Source organism: Dipteris shenzhenensis, chromosome 20 (genome assembly GCF_047967505.1).
Source record: "Dipteris shenzhenensis isolate YYH24624 ecotype China chromosome 20, Dip_SZ_1.0, whole genome shotgun sequence".
Lineage (NCBI taxonomy): Eukaryota > Viridiplantae > Streptophyta > Polypodiopsida > Gleicheniales > Dipteridaceae > Dipteris > Dipteris shenzhenensis.
The window spans coordinates 48242546-48260940 of NC_141615.1; the positions used below are offsets into that span (position 1 = coordinate 48242546).

General features: G+C 46.8%; 1 protein-coding gene across 1 annotated transcript in view; it reads left to right on the forward strand.

The window, feature by feature from the left end:
• Positions 1 to 338: 338 nt before the first annotated feature.
• The window catches only part of LOC147889776 (uncharacterized), a 254000-nt gene continuing 235943 nt past the window's right edge, over positions 339 to 18395 (forward strand). The window contains exons 1-6 of the mRNA XM_087391512.1: positions 339 to 879; positions 994 to 1185; positions 1436 to 1557; positions 2256 to 2539; positions 7002 to 7069; positions 7267 to 7324. Of these exons, the coding sequence (XP_087247638.1) occupies positions 745 to 879; positions 994 to 1185; positions 1436 to 1557; positions 2256 to 2539; positions 7002 to 7069; positions 7267 to 7324 (859 nt within the window). The 5' untranslated portion in view covers positions 339 to 744. The remainder of the gene's footprint in view (positions 880 to 993; positions 1186 to 1435; positions 1558 to 2255; positions 2540 to 7001; positions 7070 to 7266; positions 7325 to 18395) is intronic.

Consider the following 18395-nt stretch of genomic DNA (forward strand, 5'->3'; position numbering starts at 1 on the left):
AAATCCCATCGTCTCCACCGAATGAAGCATTATTTTCCAGCACACATAATCTAAAACACACACTCGTAACCATGCGCCAAGACGATCTGAAATAAAAACAACCCACATGCAACCCTTCAAATGCACCATGCGAAACAGACAAGTGGACCAATCAAAGTAGAAGTTATCTGATACACATAAATCATGGGTATTTTGGCTTTTCCAAAATACGAACCATTTCTAAGGCTACATCCCAGGCAAAAAAAATGTTTTGGACGAACAATTTCCGGCCATGTCATGAGTGCGTGGGTGGATAAATAACTCAAAATGAAAGACGATGGGAAACTGCTGGAGTTGGCGTTGAGCAGATGGAGCAGACGATGCTCCCGACACAGAGGTTGAGGATGATGGATGGCGAAGAAGCGAGGATTGTAGAGTCAAGAATCGCTTGATTAATGATGCTGCACTGCAAAATGGTATTCCGCCTGGCGAGAGCCTGTCCTTTTGACGGCCTCCCGTCGATTTTGGTAGCAGAGAAGCAAGGGGAGGCGCAGCTGTGATTCAATACTCCATAGAAGTTCTGAATCTTAATCACAAAATTGCATCCATGGGGGTGGCGAATCTCAACATCTTGAGAGAAAATCCCAGGCAGCCGCGCGCCTGGACTCTAAGAACTCGTAGGTCGATGCATTTCGAGACGCTTGTCATCTGCAGTCAAATCCATATGCACCATCCCGGAGATTAGAACAGTGACGCTTATTCCCGATGGGCGGCTCTACCCCTCGCTCTCGCCCTTCCCAAAAAAAGAAGGTCCTCTTCGTCAAACGATCATGCACCAAAGATGTCCCGACGCCGCGAACGTTGGAAAGACGAACCGTTCAAAAGGAGACTCTTGCCAATGTGAGCCGCGCGGACACATAAAAGCCCCACATTTCGTTCTTCTTCTGCATGCGTTCTTGAATCAATAAGTTATTTCCAACTTACCACGCACAGGTTTTTTGAACGCGATTGCAGTTATTCGCAGAACTAAATCTTACTCCTGGCCCCTTCTGTGCACACAATGTCAAAGCCGAACAAAAGGACTGGAAAGTTCGGGCTACAGCCCTACAAAGTCCACAAGTTAGAAGGCTCTGTAGAAACTTGCAGAAGAGAAAGCAATTCATGACTCATTTTACCAAAAACACCATATTTGCTAACATATTTAAGGTAGATTCTGTCTCTCCGGCTGCGCCTTTGCCTGCTCAACTTAACAGTAAATCATTAAAAACCAGAACCAGCGGGACATTAAGGAATTCACGTAGAGCAAGGTCCTATCAGGACAGTTGCACATAACGATAAAGACAAAATATATAAAGTGGTCTCGTATACAAACCTCGGTAGAATAATTCAGAGAAATCTTTTCTCATCTGCTGTTAATATTTTTTACTATACTATCCATTTTTGGAATGGGAACTAGAGAACAGGAAAGTCAAAGGAGGATGAGGAGCATCGGTTTATGTTGGAAACAGCACTGTCTTACAGTCCTGTTGAGCTTGTTGCTCGGAATCTTATTGACAAAGCTGCAAATGCTCACCAAAGGTAACGCAGGGCAATCAAAAAATATTGAGTTTAAAAATTTATTGACAAAGCTGCAAATGCTCAACAAAGGTAACCTAGGGCAATCAAATAATATTGTAAAAAGCTATTTCCATAAAACAGTTTACAAATTCGTTGTAAGGGTCACGGTATAAGGACTTGTGATCTTTCAGCAAAGCATCACAGACATGTTCACTGTCCTAGTACGTATGTACGGCAGGCTGGCATGACACCATTGTCGTTTCCATTATTACGATTTTCCAAAATTATATATCAGATGTCAGAGGGCTAGTTTAGTCGTTTAGGCTTCCCCATGATGCTCCATGCCTCCACATGACATGTTTCTAAGCTACTCCCCCTCACAGGGAATGTCTCAAAATGATGTCATCCTGATGCTGAATTGTAGACTTTTTTGATATGCTTAAGAATGAAGCGTGACTGTGTGTTTACAAAGAGTGACTATACATTGTTATATTGAAAACATTCACCCGCTGTAGCTTTGTTTTTACGTAGAGCATCCATTCCTCTTCTGCCCATCATCACCATATTATCTTCTTTTCTCTTTATCCTTGACATCACAGCTAGAGAATGCTAGTTCAATATGGCTTCCCTGTGTTTACTCCCTTTCTCTGGAAGAGTCATCGGGGGATGGACAACTTCATGCACTAACCCAAAAATCTTGTTCACTGCTGTAACCACAGGGAAAGGCATGGTGTCTGGTCACAGTTGGGAAAACGTTATTCATGCCTTGGAGAGCCTGCTTCCTCAATCCTGAAACAGCCTCTCAGTCTGAAGGAACATTTCAATGTAGCAGAAGAAACCTCTTTTTTCCAATTCACCTCAAAATCTACTCAGATCCGTGATTTGTCGCTGGTGGGAACTCTGCCTTTTGTAAAAAAGAAATCAGAGCTATTACTTCAGGACTCACAGGCACACTTGAACTTGCAATGCTTGTTGCTAAAGCTGGGACTTTCGCACTTACATGGTAAGATTGATGGTAAATAAATTTTAAAAATTATGGGTTTTAATGTTGGTTTTTGCTGGGACATGTCTTATTAAGTGAGAGAAGACAGAAATCAGACCTTGGTTCCACAGGTATCAGCCAATAGGCCAACTTTAAATCTATAAGCTGACAACACTTCAGACCTGGAATTAAATATAATGACATATGGGTGTGACAGGATAGTCTGCATGATTTCAAAGCCCAATCACATGAAAGACCATAACCTCGTGACTTTGGAGGCTGGGCTTGATAAATCCATCATCATGGAGTCACGTCTCACTTTGTCATTATTAGTCGGGCAGATTGTTCAAAAATGCCTCAAACTCATGAGACAGATACTCCCCCTCTGTCTGTGCGAAGTGTCTGCACCTTGAGTCCTGTCTCTTAGTGCTAGCCTTTTTCATGGCTGAGTCTGCCATTCACCTCTGGAGTGCTGCCAGAAACCCAGTACGAAGACCCTTGTTTAAACGGATGCCTAAGTAAGTGCGAGTCTGTGGACATGTATGTGTTACAGTATATATCTATATTATGGTCTACACCCGCCATTGGGCAATGATGACGCTGGTGGGGATGTCATAATAGCTAGTTCCTGCTATGCATGATGGATCGAATAGATGGATCGGGAACTCTCAGTCACTAACCCCTCTCTTAGTTTTTGGTTTTCAACCTGTGACTGTCATGAGATTGAAACTACACACTGTTGTCTTTTCAGAGGATGAGTTTGGGTTTACAATATTTATGGTGAATGGATTTCCTGTGAGGCAATTGTTGCCAGAGACTGCTTCTGCTGAGCCAAAAAGGGAGTCAAGTTTCATTTCCATGCAATTGTATATGAGTGGGTATCTACAGTGTTTTAGGGAGAATGAAGAGATTGTTGCCATGTGCAGTTGACATTTCATGTAAAATAGTTCTTAGAAGTGGTCATGTATTGTACTTAAAGGCATGCTTCAATGTGCTAGTTCCTTTTTTTTTTGGTAATCCTGTAACACTTTACCCTACCTTAAAATACTTTTTCGCAATCCTCAGCTAGGGAGGGGTTGCCTTTCCTCCCCTTGAAAAGTACCCAGTCTTGATAGCAGAAAAGAGAGATTCAGTAGCCTGGTCTCTCTACCTTATCATGTACTAATGCTCGAACTAAATAATTATAGCTCTGGACAAGCACGAAGTGGTCTCCCATGCTCATCCAATATACTATCGTTCCACATGACGGGCTGCCCATCGATCTCTCCACAAGAGAAAGGGGGAACCCTCCGAAGAGTACTCCTAAGCTGGCCCAAGCTTTCAGGATATTAGTCACATAAAAGGGGAAAAAGGATATCTGAGATGGGATTGACGAAGGGCACCGAGAGAAGAGCCTCCCCTTCTTTCTTATACTATCAATATTACCAAAAGATTTTAGCTCAGTTGTAAAGTTTGGAGGCCTTGCAGAGCTCTGCATTGGGATAGTTTTCATATTTCTGCTGTTGATCTATAGAAATACTTTTGGAGAGGACTCTGGAAATCCCACAGAAATAGGAAAATCACTCTCTTCTTCTGGCTTTCTATTCATGGTGGGATTGCAGTGAACCTATGGAGATCCAACCAACCCTAGGATTTTCAGCTCTTTTGCTCCATCCCCCTTCTTCATGACTTGGGACTCAGTTGCTTGGCTTTCTCTTTCGAAGTCTCATGTCTTTTTTGAGAAACATGATCCATCTTGGGTCGTATTGATCAGATGACACGAGTCATGCTCTTTGGATGACATTCGTGTCTTACCCTTTAGGGCTGTTCATGCCTCAGTGGATTCTTCTTGGGAGATACTGGTGAGTATTTCAGCGTATCATATTTGGAGAGCCAGATGCATAGAGACTTTGGATGGATCCCAGGTCCACCCCTCCCACACTTTGGCCAGTATATGGACGGAAACTATACATACATTGATGGCCATATGGATCAGTATGTAGGGATCCTCTCAAGCAGCTTCTGCTAGGAGGCCTATTTTCCTCGGGGAATGGAGAGGTTCTCCCTTTTTCTCTGAGACTTCCACAGGGTTGAGGTGGCATTTTCAGCCTCAACCTTGGTTGTTTTCTACCTCTTTTTGAGGAGTATTTTCTTATGCATTGCATGATGTATTTTCACCTTGAGCTTGCTCTTTCAGATTTCATTCATACTTAATGAAATTCTATTTTTGTCCAAATGAATTTTAACAGTAGTTTATACATGGATTTTGCAATCATGGTGTATTTGAGGATGAATCTTCTAGTATCGCCCGTATACCCTTAGCATTTTATGGAGGTGTTAGTTCCATGATTATCTTAATCCCTCCCCGATCAGAAAGCTAGAAGAAAAGAGTGATCTTTCTATGTCTAAAGCATCTTCAAAGCCTCCTCCTGAAGTGTTAGAGAAAAGGATTGCTTGCTACAGCCAACCCTAATGCAGCAGAATAAAGAAGGTCTTGAGATCTCACAACAAAAACTTTAATGCCAACACACTCAAACTTTAATGCCAACACACTCCGTGTAGAGAGAATACTTAAGATATCCAGATAAATAGGGGTATGTCCAAGCATAAAATATGCGCTAAGGTAAGCCACCAAGAACAGGATATGTTTGCTGATCCATCTGTTGTAGACCTTTTCTAGATCACTGCATGCCCTCAATGGACTTTAGTAGCTGCTGTAGGGAAAGCCTCCTCCTAACCCTTCTTTCCATTGACGGTGAGAAGCTCTTCTTCTGCATACATCCAATACTATGCTCTCCAATAGATGGCTGGTTTGCATCCTAGAATAGGCTGGTCTGCCCAAGGACCACTCTTTGTGAGTTTGATGCTGATCTCTATGGCCTTTCTTCAGCAAGTAGATGTGCCTCTTTGTGTGCAAGTGGATAGTTCATAATCTCCTGCAGAACTGATTTCTGAGGGCTCCCCATATTGGCCGAGCAGTACCCCTAGACCAGCGACCTGGCAGTGTGCTGGCCGACCCAGCCTGTAGGAGTCCAGGTCAGCCAACTTGCTTCCTGGCCTATTTATGGCTTCCCTGCTCCAGCACCTGTACTGCCAACCAATTACAGAGGCTTGCTGATGATGACTAGTGCGAGTCCTTTGCAGGTGTGTCCTACCATTGCTAACCTGTCCTTTGCAGGTCAGTCCTGCCACCGCTGACCTATTCCAGGTGCCTGCTGCTGCTGTATAAAAACTTTTCTCTGCCACTGTACTACTGCAGAAGGTTCTGCTGTCAGCTGTACTGCTGCAGTACATCTTCAATACCTCTTATGACTTCTGTATCGGCTGTACCACAGTCTCCATATTGTTCTTGCTGTTATACCAGCCCGGGTACCTTTGTAATCTGAACCTAACAGTAGATCTATGTGCTGCCCATGTGGCTGCCAGTCTGCTGCCCCACATGGCAGGCCTCCCTGTTTGTCTGTTTAGTAGAGTTAGTCATCCTCCCCCATGTTCTCATATGGAGGCTCACAAGTGGGGAGGTGACCTTCATATTCCAACAAAAAGCATCTTAACAAATCCGAGGTGATATGAAACTGCTCCCTATGGGTAGCTTTGGTCGGTCTCGAGTTCTTGGCTTGAATCCGAAATTTCCTCCCATTACTTACCATGAACTGAAAGAAAAGAATGGTTTTTGATTGATTTTCTGCAAGCATACGGTCCCACTTGCCATGATCCCAGTCCTCGAGCTTTGGTCGGTCTCGAGTTCTTGGCTTGAATCCGAAATTTCCTCCCATTACTAACAGTGAACTGAAAGAAAAGAATGGCTTTTGATTGATTTTCTGCAAGCATCCGGTCCCACTTGCCACGATCCCAGTGCAGGTTATGTGGACCTCGCCATAAAGCCACAATCTCCAAGTGGCACTAGTAAAATTCTCAGGACGAGGGTCAACAAACCCACAGTGCTCAACATGACCCACCACTATTGACAAGGTCAAGGTGTGCAATCTGGATAAATCATCATTCTTTGGCTCTCCCCAATCTATCTCTAGAACGAATTGAAAAAAACAGGGTACCTCCTCCCCCTTATTATAAAATACCTATATCACTGGGAGGTGCACCCTTGTGCCATAGAAGGCTCCCATCCATCTCTATGCTGCCCACATCTCCTGTGGTCCATTCACGAGGGATAGCTTGATGAATATGCGCAGTCCTTCTATTGCTGCTTTGAGATGTTGTTCTAAATGAACTCTTTGGTCCTCAAGAAGGTATTAAGAGGCCTTCCACAGTCCCATCGATGAGGCAAGGCCTCTCTCCCATGTGGACCACTATATATACCTGGACGCTCCAAGAGCCCAACCAGCATCATTCAAAATGGAGTCATTACACATTGTAGATCACTTTGAAAACCTATTGTGGCACAAATGTCTATAATAGTTTCCCCTCATAAAAAATAGAGATGCGCCATAACACATTCGAAGAAGCTAACCGCAATCTCACTTAGATTTATTAAGCTATGTTGCAGATATGGCACATACCAAGTTCCCAAAGAAGCCCTTGGATTCATCAAATCACCTTCGAAAGTCAGTGAGGGTATGCTTTCTTCTTATTTAACATTCATGATGACCTTCGAATCTGATAGTTATCAGAAAATTTGTTTGATCTTACCAAGGGATAAATGCCATTCTTAACAGCTTTTACTTGAATAATCTCGTCAGAACATATCATCTTATTTGTCTGGAATGATATTTGAATGGGCAATTTTGTTTAACTAAGTGCTGTTGGTGCAGGTAAAGACACCTTTTGCACAGGTGCTGAATGAAAAAAATGCATTTTTTCAATCCACAGGTTAGATGATAAATTCGTACACGTTTTTTATACAGAGTTCCAGAGAGTTAGCAATGAGTTTTGTGGTAATTATGCATTGATTGTCTAAAATGAAGACTTGAATAACACAATTTTAAATATTGTGCATTGTTTATAAAGATCAAAAGGCATGCAGCCTGCTATACACAAAATCAAAATGGGAAATTTCTGTCCAGCATGCCATCTACAAGATTCATAAAATCTCAATTGTATGCCATAAAGGCTAAAATCTAATCAATAAAATAGATACACGTATGCCTTTATTCAGGTGCTACATGCAATCTTGAGTTATTATTCTGTGGTGAGAGGTTTTTTTGTAGCAGTTTTACTATGTTTTTGCTTTTTTTGTTCCAAAGATAAGTCTTCTATTAAGCATGAGAAAAACCTCCTAGAGAAAAGGTCAAAGAAGAGTGAATCATGCAAAACATGAAAAAACCAACACCCTAGCAGGGCAAAATCAAGCTCTTGTAAGAGAGCAATAAAAAATCCAGAAAGTGCCACCTCAACCCTGCGGAGGACTCCGAGAAGAACAAGGAGCCACTCTAGTCCCTAAGGAGAACAATCCTCTTGGTAGAGGTTGCCCAGGAAGACTCCTGCATGCTCCCCCAAATGGCCACCGAGATGTGTATCATGTGTGTCCAAATATTAGCCAATGTGTGTGTAGGTTGGACCTAAGAACCATCCAAGGTCTCTATGCATCTGGATCTCTAAATATGCCACACTGATATGCTCCCCATAATCTCCTATGAAGTACCCACAGAGGCATGTTCGAGTTTGTAATAAGTAGAGCCAGAAACGTCATCCAGAGAGCATGACTCAACCAAATGTTGTCAAACTGAAAGAGCCCAAGAAGAGTCATGTCTCTCCTAAAAGACCTGAGGCCCTAAAAGAGAAAGCCAAGCTACTCAGCCCCAAGTCATGAAGAAAGGAGAATGCCTAAAGGTGCTCAGTAAGCTAGCAATCCCTTTCTAGATGATCCTCGCTTGTCTGCAGTCCCATAAGCATTGCTGAATAGACTCTACAGTAGAAAGGCAACGAATACAAGTCAAGTCTATCATGAACATGGAACTCTACTGGTTCACTACAATCCCTCCATGAATAGAAAACAAAAAGAAAAGAGTTATTTTCAACAATGTGACTTTACAAGGGTGACATGTATGTGCAAATGTGTGCAATTGTCCCTGAATCCAAAGGAGAATGACTCTGCTAAGTGTATTGTTGATGTGATGAACTACTTACTACCAAAGTGCTGAGGTGGAATGTTAGATGTATGAAATTGAACATCGATGATAGATCCAAGGGAATTGACTCTACTAGCAACAAGTAATCATTATTTGTAGCATGGCTCAATTGGATTGGTGAAGTTGAATCTCCTCTAAAGGCTATGCTAGTCTACAACTACACTACAACTCCTCTCGAATTATTATAAAGCATAACTACGTTACTATCATAAAATGGCATTTATAACGTCAGTTTAAGACTAATAGTCTTTGGGTTTGGATGTGAAGTCCCTAATCATGCTTGTCCCCATTTGCACATCCTTCACTTTATTGAGTTTAATGTGTCTTTTTTTTAGTTGGGCCTGAGTGAGCTCCTCAAATAGCCAAATACTTGTACCCGTGAGTTTGTGTGTTTGTCTGAGGATCTTAACCCTTGCTGTCCTCTCTGTGAAGTAGACTCGTGCTTGTGTTCTCTTTTGAGTAGTATTGTATACATCGTTTTCATCCCATTCCGCGTGTCGTATTTCCTTATTGAGGCATGTGATTTTTTCTTCTTTGTATACCTCCTCACCACAAGGCAGCCATCCTGCAGCCCTCCATGCATAAGATTGTTCTATTACTTACTTTGGTTTCGTGCTCTTTACTTCTGCATAAAGGTCAGCTTTATTCACTTTATTGTTGACATCAGCAATCATCTTTTGCTTGATTGAGCTCCCTTGATTGGTGATCATTTGCTTCACCGTGCGTAGAGACAACTTGTGGTGCTGGGGGGCGGAAATGCATTACATTTGTGTAATACTTCTGCAATGAGTTTCTGCTTTCTACTGTTATCCATATCCTGTACTTTCCTTTCCATAGTTGCAAGTCTAAGCTTGAGCTCTTGTATTTCTTATTGCAAGTAATATATCTGCTCCTGCGGGTCTGAAATGACCTTCCGCCATTGATATGTCTTTGCATAGGGGGTAGGTGTTGATGCAGCTGCAATGGCTGAATAGGAAAGCTTATTGGTTGGGTCAAGGTAGCAAATGTTTTTGCATAAACTGGGTATCCCTTTATTGGTACTGACCCCTGAGTTGGGCTGGGGTTTCAGCTCGATCTGGAGTTTTTTTGAGTGAGCTGAAACTGGTTGGAGATGGAGTCGACTGGAGCATGAGCTAGAGGTTGCACTCAAACTGCTCTCTGAACTGCGAAGTAGAACTAAACCTGGCTGTGAGCTTCCAATTGAAATGGACTGGAGCTGGTGGAGCTACGAGCTACTACAAACTGAAGCTGGTCCTTGCTGATGCTACCCGACCTTTTGCTCGACATGCGAGGTATGGGCTACTGCTAGTAGCAGTGCGAATTGAACCTTCTTGTAGATGGCAATTGCAACCTATTGTTCTTTTGTTGGCGCGATTGTGTCGTGTTGCTGTTGTTGCTGTTGGCTTCCGCTGCGCTAGGCAAGGCGGGCTTGATGCAATAGGATTCACTAGAGAGAGAGAGAAAGAAAGAAAGAAAGAAAGTGTATTATTGTCCACTAAAGGCCAAAATGGGCCCATGGGACATCAAGAACTCTGCATACAAGATAGCACAAAATCAACGTGCCACAAAGAAGAGGCATCGTCGAATATCATCTAAGTGCTACGCAATACAATGCAAGTGAAAGTACATAATGTCAAATCTGAGCCTAAATACAAAGTAAACTAGATGCAAGGAAACCGCCCCTGGGTGCAAAATGGGGGGATGAGTACAATATGCCAATGCAAAGATACAAGTCCAGGTGTCACGGAGTCTGAGAACCAAAATAATACTGGAAATCCTGTCCATCGACTCTGCCTCCTGCTATGAGAGTACAAATCTGAGCAAAGGTGAGGTGAGCGGCTGGTGGGGCGAGATCTCCATGGGTAAGTCTCCTCCGAAAAGCTGCCATCATCCTGGATCGTCTGGAGATGAAGCGACGAGTACGTCCCCTATGTAACAAGATCCTGCGGCGTCTACAAACCATCTCATATGTACATCCACAGGGTGGAGGCATGTGTCCTGTGTGAGCTCTGACCTCCTCGTGCTCCTCCTGGTCTCTGTCCTCTGGTATAGCGTGTGCCTGAGCTCTATCAGGCTGGGCTCTATCACACTCCGGTCTGTGCTGATGGTCTCTGAGGTAGTCTCGTCGAAGCATAGTGGCCTCCCTGACATAAAGAGCTAGGCAATGCTGATCCTCGTAGTCCATCACTCGTGAGAGGTCCAAAGCCATCCGTGAAGAGACAGTGGAATCTACCTCTGAGCTCATAATATAGCGGGCATCTGCAAATGAAGTGCTCCTCTGACTCCACCTCTCCCATGGTGCAACAAGGGCAGATCCTGGTCTCTCGGCCTGGTCGCCATCCATCCTCCATGCGTCGCATCCTACCAGCCTCTATCTCGAGCTGATGCGAAGAGACTCTAAGCTGGCCAAGGGCAATCCTCAGTGAGTGGGACATGTGGATACCTGTATAGCCTGGTGGAATGACAAATCCATCCTCTGAGATCCGAAGGAAGTGGTCACGATATGTGGCCATCTTCGTCGGAAGCTGCGTGGGATAAATCCAAGTGCGATACGTATGAAGTTGCAGCAAGTCTGCTCTCGTGACCTGGCTAAGCTCGTGGCGAGTCAACTCGAGATGACGGGCATCTATGCTGTATCGGAAGGGAGGCAGTCTATCCATGTCTAGTCCAAGAGATGTGAGCCACCTAGTGAGTCTGAAGTACCAGCAGTATCGGGCCCCAGATCGTGCCAACTCCATAGAAGATGCAAGTGCTAACCATGGCAACCGAGCTCTGCCTGCTGCTGAGTCTCCAAACTCCCTAACCCTATGCAAATACATGACCGACTGAAACGCTGCATCCAATGCAAGGGGAGTAGCTCCAAACTCTGCTAGCATGATCTCGTGCGGAACTGTAGCCTTGGCCCTAATGAGCCGAGAGAACATGATGATCTGTAACCTCTCTACTCGTCTCCAATCTGCAGCGCCGAGGTCTCCTGCCCAGAAAGGAGCTGCATACATCGCAGCTGGTCTCACCAATGTATCAAAAAGCAAGGATTTCGTATCGGGATGCTGAAAGTGGGACTGAAAACACTGACGCTCAAGATGAGCCAACGAAGCATACCCTTTACTAATCCTATCTCGTGCTGCATATGTCATGGTGAAAACCGGTCCCCAGAAAACAGCCCCCAAATAAGTGTACTCTCTAACAAGCTCAATGGGCTGTCCGTCATATGTGAAGCAAAACTCATCCGTGCTGTAAATACGATCAGAGGTGTTGAAAACCATAACCTTGGTCTTGCCAAGGTTTACGGTCAACCCCCTGTCCTGGCAAAACCTGTGGAGTGCCTCAATATGTGCTTGGAGGCCCTGAGCAGTAGAGGAAATGAGAACCACATCGTCCGCATACAGGAGGATAGGAATGGAGGATCCTGAGAGAGTAGAGCCCACACCGCCTGTCATCTGTATAAACATCTCTAGCTCATCAATATATAATCCAAAGAGAGTAGGAGAGAGCGGGCAACCCTGCTTCACCCCAATCGTGCTGCATACCTCCTCTGAGAGCCCCTCACGTGTCCGAACCCGACCAGTGACCCTCTCATACAAAGCCATGATAGCCCACTGTATCTCTCCACTGAAGCCCATCTGGCGAATCCTCTGAAACAATCTGAATCGCGGAACTGTGTCAAATGCCTTCCTGAAGTCCACGAAGCAACAATAAAGCCGTTGCCTTCGTGACTTCGCCTCCTCTACCAGTGCCCTGAGTGTGAGGATGTGGTCAAGTGTCGAATGATCCCTGCGAAATCCAGCCTTCCCTCTGGCTCTGAGTCCTGTCATCTCGGCATGGTCATTTATACAGCTTTCCAAAACTGATGCATAGATCTTGGCCATAACGTGGCCAATCATGATGGTCCTGTGATTCGACGGCTCCATAGGGTCCCCCGACTTGTGGATAGGTACTATGGTATTGCCTAACCAGGACTGTGGTAGGCCTGTACAAACAGACTCATTGAAGAGACGGGAAAGAACAAAATCTAAGGCATCAATCCCATGGATTACATACTCCGCTTGCAATCCATCATGATCCTTAGTCTCCCGTTCTTCAATCGGTGGACTGCTGACACTCTCTGGTGTGAAGAGACTAGATGAAGCTGGCCTAGGGGAATGGGATAAATCGATGGCTGGCTGATCTGGAAAATCGTATAGAGCTGAAGTGTATGCAGACCAGACACGTGGATCTGTGAGGGGGCTCTGAGACTTCGAGCGGAGGAATTTTCTCCAGAATTCCTTGGAGTCACAGCTGAAAAGCAAGCTTCTCAGCTCCTCCTCATTCCGGGCTAGAAATTGGCGTTTCTTGCGCCTAACCAACCACTTGTAGTCTCTCTTGGTTTCGGCAAGGAGGGGAGACTTCTCCTTGGTCTCAAGGTGAAGTTTCCTGCGGAGTTCCTTACACTCCTTGTCATACCAACCGTTGCAAGGAACAAGACCAACCGGTGGGGGACTAGACGAATGACATGTGGCAGGGAATGACATGTGAGCGGCAGAAACGAGTGAAGTATGTACAAGTTCCCACCGGTCCTGCGTGGATGGTAGAGCATCTAATAGATGAGGATGGAGTAGGCGGCTGAGGTTCTGGCTATATACATCATCGAACTGGTGGTCGAAATGAACCTCGTAATAGGGTTGGCGGTCATGATAACGAGGGGGGGGTGGGTCATGGGAGACATTAGTCAAAGTAAAGTGGATGAGTGCATGGTCGGCAGAGGGCATGAAGGGGCTAACAGTAAGGCTATGGATGGAAGGGACTAGAGTCGGGGGACCTATGATGTAGTCGATCACGCTAGTACCACGCCCAGAAGCAGAAGAGAATGTAGGCATGGAAGACTGTGGCCACCTGGACAAGCCGTTATAAATGACCATACTGTGTGAGGTGAGGAGCTCCAGTAACTGACGTCCCTGATCTGTGGGCTGTACTGTGCAGTCTGATGAAGTCCGACAGAGGCTATCATCGTGAAATGCTAGGAGTATGACCGGATCCTCCATGAAGTCATAAGTGAGGGCCTGTCTATCTGAGGTCCTCGCGTTGAAGTCTCCTAAAAGGATGACTTCTCCGCGATGTGAAAAATCTGCAATGTCCGCTGAGAGATCCTCAAATATGGACTGGCCTGGTCCAGTGGAAGAATAGATCGATTGCGCCGGGGGGAAGTAGCAAACTGCAATAAAAAGATCTCGCTGAGGGGCTCTGCGCGGCAGATGCGTACCCACAAGAATCGGGCATGTGAATCCGCTCTCTCCACTGTGATGATCCGATCGCGATGCTCTCTGTACAAAATGGCCACTCCTCCAGATCCTCTCACTCCAAATGTTCGAGTGTGCTGCCTGAAGGCAGATCTCCATGTATACGCTGTCACTCGTGGCAAAGGTCTCTCTGGACTCTCGTGTGTCTCCGTGAAAAAGATGATATCTCTCCCAAAGAATGCCCCCCGTAGATTGCCTGGATGTGCTGTAAAAGAACCATTGCAGTTCCATACAGCGATGCGTAGACTATCTGACAGGTGGTGTGTCCCATGGGCCCTGTCCCATCAAGCGGTCGTAGCAGGAGGTGGAGATGGGGCTATATCTGCTGGTCTGTCATCTCTAAGCACTGTGGGAGCACGCCTAAAAGGGCCTGTGATGAGTCTACCATCCCTGATCACTGCCCACTTGCCCTGAGCTCGGGCTGCATCTCTCTGAGGCATGAGCGCCTTGCGCTCCTCAACTTGTATCTGAGTCAGATCCTCGTCCATGGAAATCTGTGGGTGGTCTCTAAGTGTCCCTCTCCTCCTGAGGGCAGCTAGACGTGCCTGGGCATCTCTGAATCTGATAATGAGGGGCTGCTCTCTAGTTCGATCCCTCCCGACTCTATATGATCCTACTATGCCATGATCCTATACTCCCAGTGTCTGAGAGACAAAGGTCACAGCCTGTGTCATCGTGGACTCTGTCGCCGAGGGCAAGATACCACGAATGCGAATGTTGAGGGCCTTTGTGGCCCTCTGCTGTGACTCGGCCAATGTAGCTGATACAGTCGATCTCTGAGGCTGTGATGGCTGACGGCGGACGACATCCACCCACTCTGTGGCTCTCTGGACCTCTGTCTGAAGGGAGGTCAAACGCTCCTCAACCGCTGCTACTGCTGTAATGGGAGATGTGTCTATGTGCTCAACGCGAGTCTCGATCTGCTGCACTCGCTCTGTGTGTCCATGAATCTCTCCAGCAAGAGTCCTATGAGTCGCCTGTAAGACCTGAAGATCTGTCCTAATAGACAAGATCTCCCGATCCTGCTGTGTCACTCGATTAGCAAGAGATGCAACTTGAGCTGTAAGTAGAGCAATGGTCTCGTCCTTCCTGTGAAGCATCTGTAGGGCAGCTCGGAGGTGGGTCTCAAAGTGCTGAAGCTCTGGTAGGATGTGGCGGCAAGGACAAACAGCACAAGGCATGGAAGGAGAAAGAAAGGGAGAAAGGGGGAAAACTGGTAAGGTGGGTAGCGGGGATGAAGGAGAAGGCTGGAAAGGGGGAGAGAAAGCGGGTACCGGGGATGGAGAGGAGGGGATGGGTAAAGTCTGTAGAGAGGATGAGGAGGAGGGAGCCTCTGGCAAAGTAGGTAAAATAGGCAACAAAGGGGGGGAAGAGGTGACAGAGGGCTGTGAGAGGGGGAGCAAAAAGGGTGGAGAAGGGGTAGGAGAAGAAGGAACCTAAGAGGGGAGGGGTGAAAAAAACTGCGGGTACAAAGTAGCTATGGGCGGAAGATGAGATAATGGAGCTGAAACCGGTGTACCTGCGACTGGGAGTGCGGCAAGTGTGGGCACTGCGCTGGGCGGAAGATGAGATAGTGGAGCTGAAACCGGTGTACCTGCGACTGGGAGTGCGGCAAGTGCAGGCACTGCGCTGTCCTTTGAAGATGCAAGTCCTCTTCTACTATAGTGCAGCATATCGGTCGTGGCGGCCATTGATGTTGCTGCTGTTGCTGCTTCTGTAACGTGCTCGACGGTGTCGGCCATGTTTAATTACGGGAAACTGGCAACATTGAAAAGCGGGAGATGGCGAGCGCTGCCAATGTGCGATGAGAGAGAGAGAAAGAAAGAAAGAAAGAAAGTAAGTGAGAGAGAGAGAGAGACAGAGAGATAGACAGACAAAGAGAAGAGAGATTTAAAATTAAAAAAGAAAAGTTGGGGTTTTTTTTAAATTTAATTTATTTTATTTTTTTTAAAAAAAAGGGGGGGTTGGGGCTGCGTTTTATCAAAAAAAATTTAAAAAAAAAAAGGGGGGGGGGGGCCGGGGGGGTCGGGGCTGCAAGTGCGAGGGGGGGCGGGGGGGTGAGAGGAGGGGCGCGAGGGGGTGGGCGGCGGGGTTGACCGAGGGGGTGAGCGGGAGGGTTGAGGGAGGGGGGTGAGCGGGGGGGCTGCGGGGGCTGAGCGGAGGGGTGAAGGGGGAGGGTTCCAAGGGGTGAGCGGGGGGGCAGCGGAGGGGTGAGAGGAGGGATGCAAGGGGTGAGCGAGTGGTGAGCGGGGGCTGCGAGTGCGAGGGGGTGAGCGGAGGGGTGAGCGAGGGGTGAGCGAGGGGGCTGAGCGGAGGGGTGAGCGGGTGAGAGGGGGGGGGGGGCCTGAGGCGGAGAGGCTGAGCGGGGGGCTGAGCGGGTGAGGGAGGGGCTGAGCGGGGGGCTGAGCGGAGGGGTGAGCGAGGGGGCTGAGCGGGGGGGTGAGAGGGAGAGAAAGAGAGAGTATTAAAATCTACGGGAGGCTGAGCGGGAGGCTGAGCGGGGGGGTGAGAGGGGGGTGAGCGAGGGGGGTGAGAGAGAGAGAGAGAGAGAGAGAGAGAGAGAGAGAAAGAAAGAAAGAAAGAAATTTTATTAAAGGTCCACGGAAGGCCATACATGGCCTATGGGACACAAAATCATCCGAAAGGAAAATACATCATCAATGATGCGCCAACTAGGTGGCCTCATCGTAATACCGCTAAGATGCCAAAAATGGCTACAAAAATCCTAGATACAAAATGAAATGAAATAGAGTACCAAAAATGCCTAGATACAAAATGTAAAATATGAAATATGAGGAACATCGTCTTCCCTAAGGGGTCTGTGATCCAAAGAAATGATGGAAGTCATGGCCATCGACCATGCCTCCTGCCATGAGTGTGAAGATCTGGGCAAGTGTCAAATGGGCTGCTGGCGGTGCCAAGTCTCCATGGAGCAATCTCCTCCGAAAATCTGCCATCATCCTCCGTCGTCTAGAAATAAAGCGACGGGTACGGCCTCTGTGTAAGATCATCCTGTGGTGCTGCCGGATCATGTCATATGTACATCCTCGAGGTGGAACCATCGGTGCTCTCTAGCAAGATGGGCTATCTCTGTGCTCATGGTCCTGCGCCTTGTCCTGCTCCTCATGAATAACCAGGTCTCTGGCAGGGATGCGATGGTGCTCTCTGAGGAATCTCTCTCTGTATCTGGTGATCTCCCTAATGAACAACGCTAAGCAATTCTGATCCTCATACTCCATAATCCGAGAGAGAGGTCCAAATCCGTGCCCAAATAAACAGTGAAATCTGCCACGGATCTCATAATATAAAGGGCATCTGCAAACAAAGTGCTCCTCAGTCTCCACCTCCCCCATAGTGCAACAAGGGCATATCCTAGTCTCTCGCCTGGGTCTATGTCCGGTAGCTGTACGACGCATCCTGCCGGCCTCAACGTCTAATCTGTGGGAAGATACCCTGAGCTGGCCCAAGGCAATCCTGAGTGAGTGCGACATATGAACGCCGATATATCCTGGGGATATGATGAAGCCATCCTCTGAAATCCTGAGAAAATGGTCACGATATGTGGCCATCTTCGTAGGAAGCTCCGTGGGATGAACCCAAGTGCGAAACGTGTGTAGCTGCAACAAATCTGCCCTGATAACCTGGCTGAGCTCATGTCGAGTGAGAGGGAGGCGAGGGGCATCTATGCTGTATCGAAATGGTGGCAGCCTATCCATATCCAAGCCCAGCGAGGTGAGCCATGTGGAGAGTGTGTGGTACCAACAAAAAGTATGACCTCTCTCCGCTAACATCTGCGAGGATGTCAGAGCTAGCCACGGTAATCGTGCTCTGCCTGCTGCTGAGTCTCCGAGCGCCCTGATCCTATGCAAGTATGTAACTGACTGAAATGCTGCATCTAGCGCTAGGGGTGTAGCTCCGAACTCTGCGAACGTAATCTGATGCGGTACCGTGGGCTTCGCTCTGATCAATCTGGAGAACATGATGATCTGTAACCTCTCTACTCGTCTCCAATCTGCAACACTGAGATCTCCTGCCCAAAAGGGGCTAGCATACATGACTGCAGGTCTCACCAGCGTATCGAAAAGTAAGGACTTCGTGTCGAGAGAGAAAGAAAGAAAGAAAGAAAGTGTATTATTGTCCACTAGAGGCCAAAATGGGCCCATGGGACATCAAGAACTCTGCATACAAGATAGCACAAAATCAACGTGCCCCAAAGAAGAGGCATCATCGAATATCATCTAAGTGCTACGCAATATAATGCAAGTGAAAGTACATAATGTCAAATCTGAGCCTAAATACAGAGTAAACTAGATGCAAGGAAACCGCCCCCGGGTGCAAAATGGGGGGATGAGCACAATATGCCAATGCAAAGATACAAGTCCAGGTGTCACGGAGTCTGAGAACCAAAATAATACTGGAAATCCTGTCCATCGACTCTGCCTCCTGCTATGAGAGTACAAATCTGGGCAAAGGTGAGGTGAGCGGCGGGTGGGGCGAGATCTCCATGAGTAAGTCTCCTCCGAAATGCTGCCATCA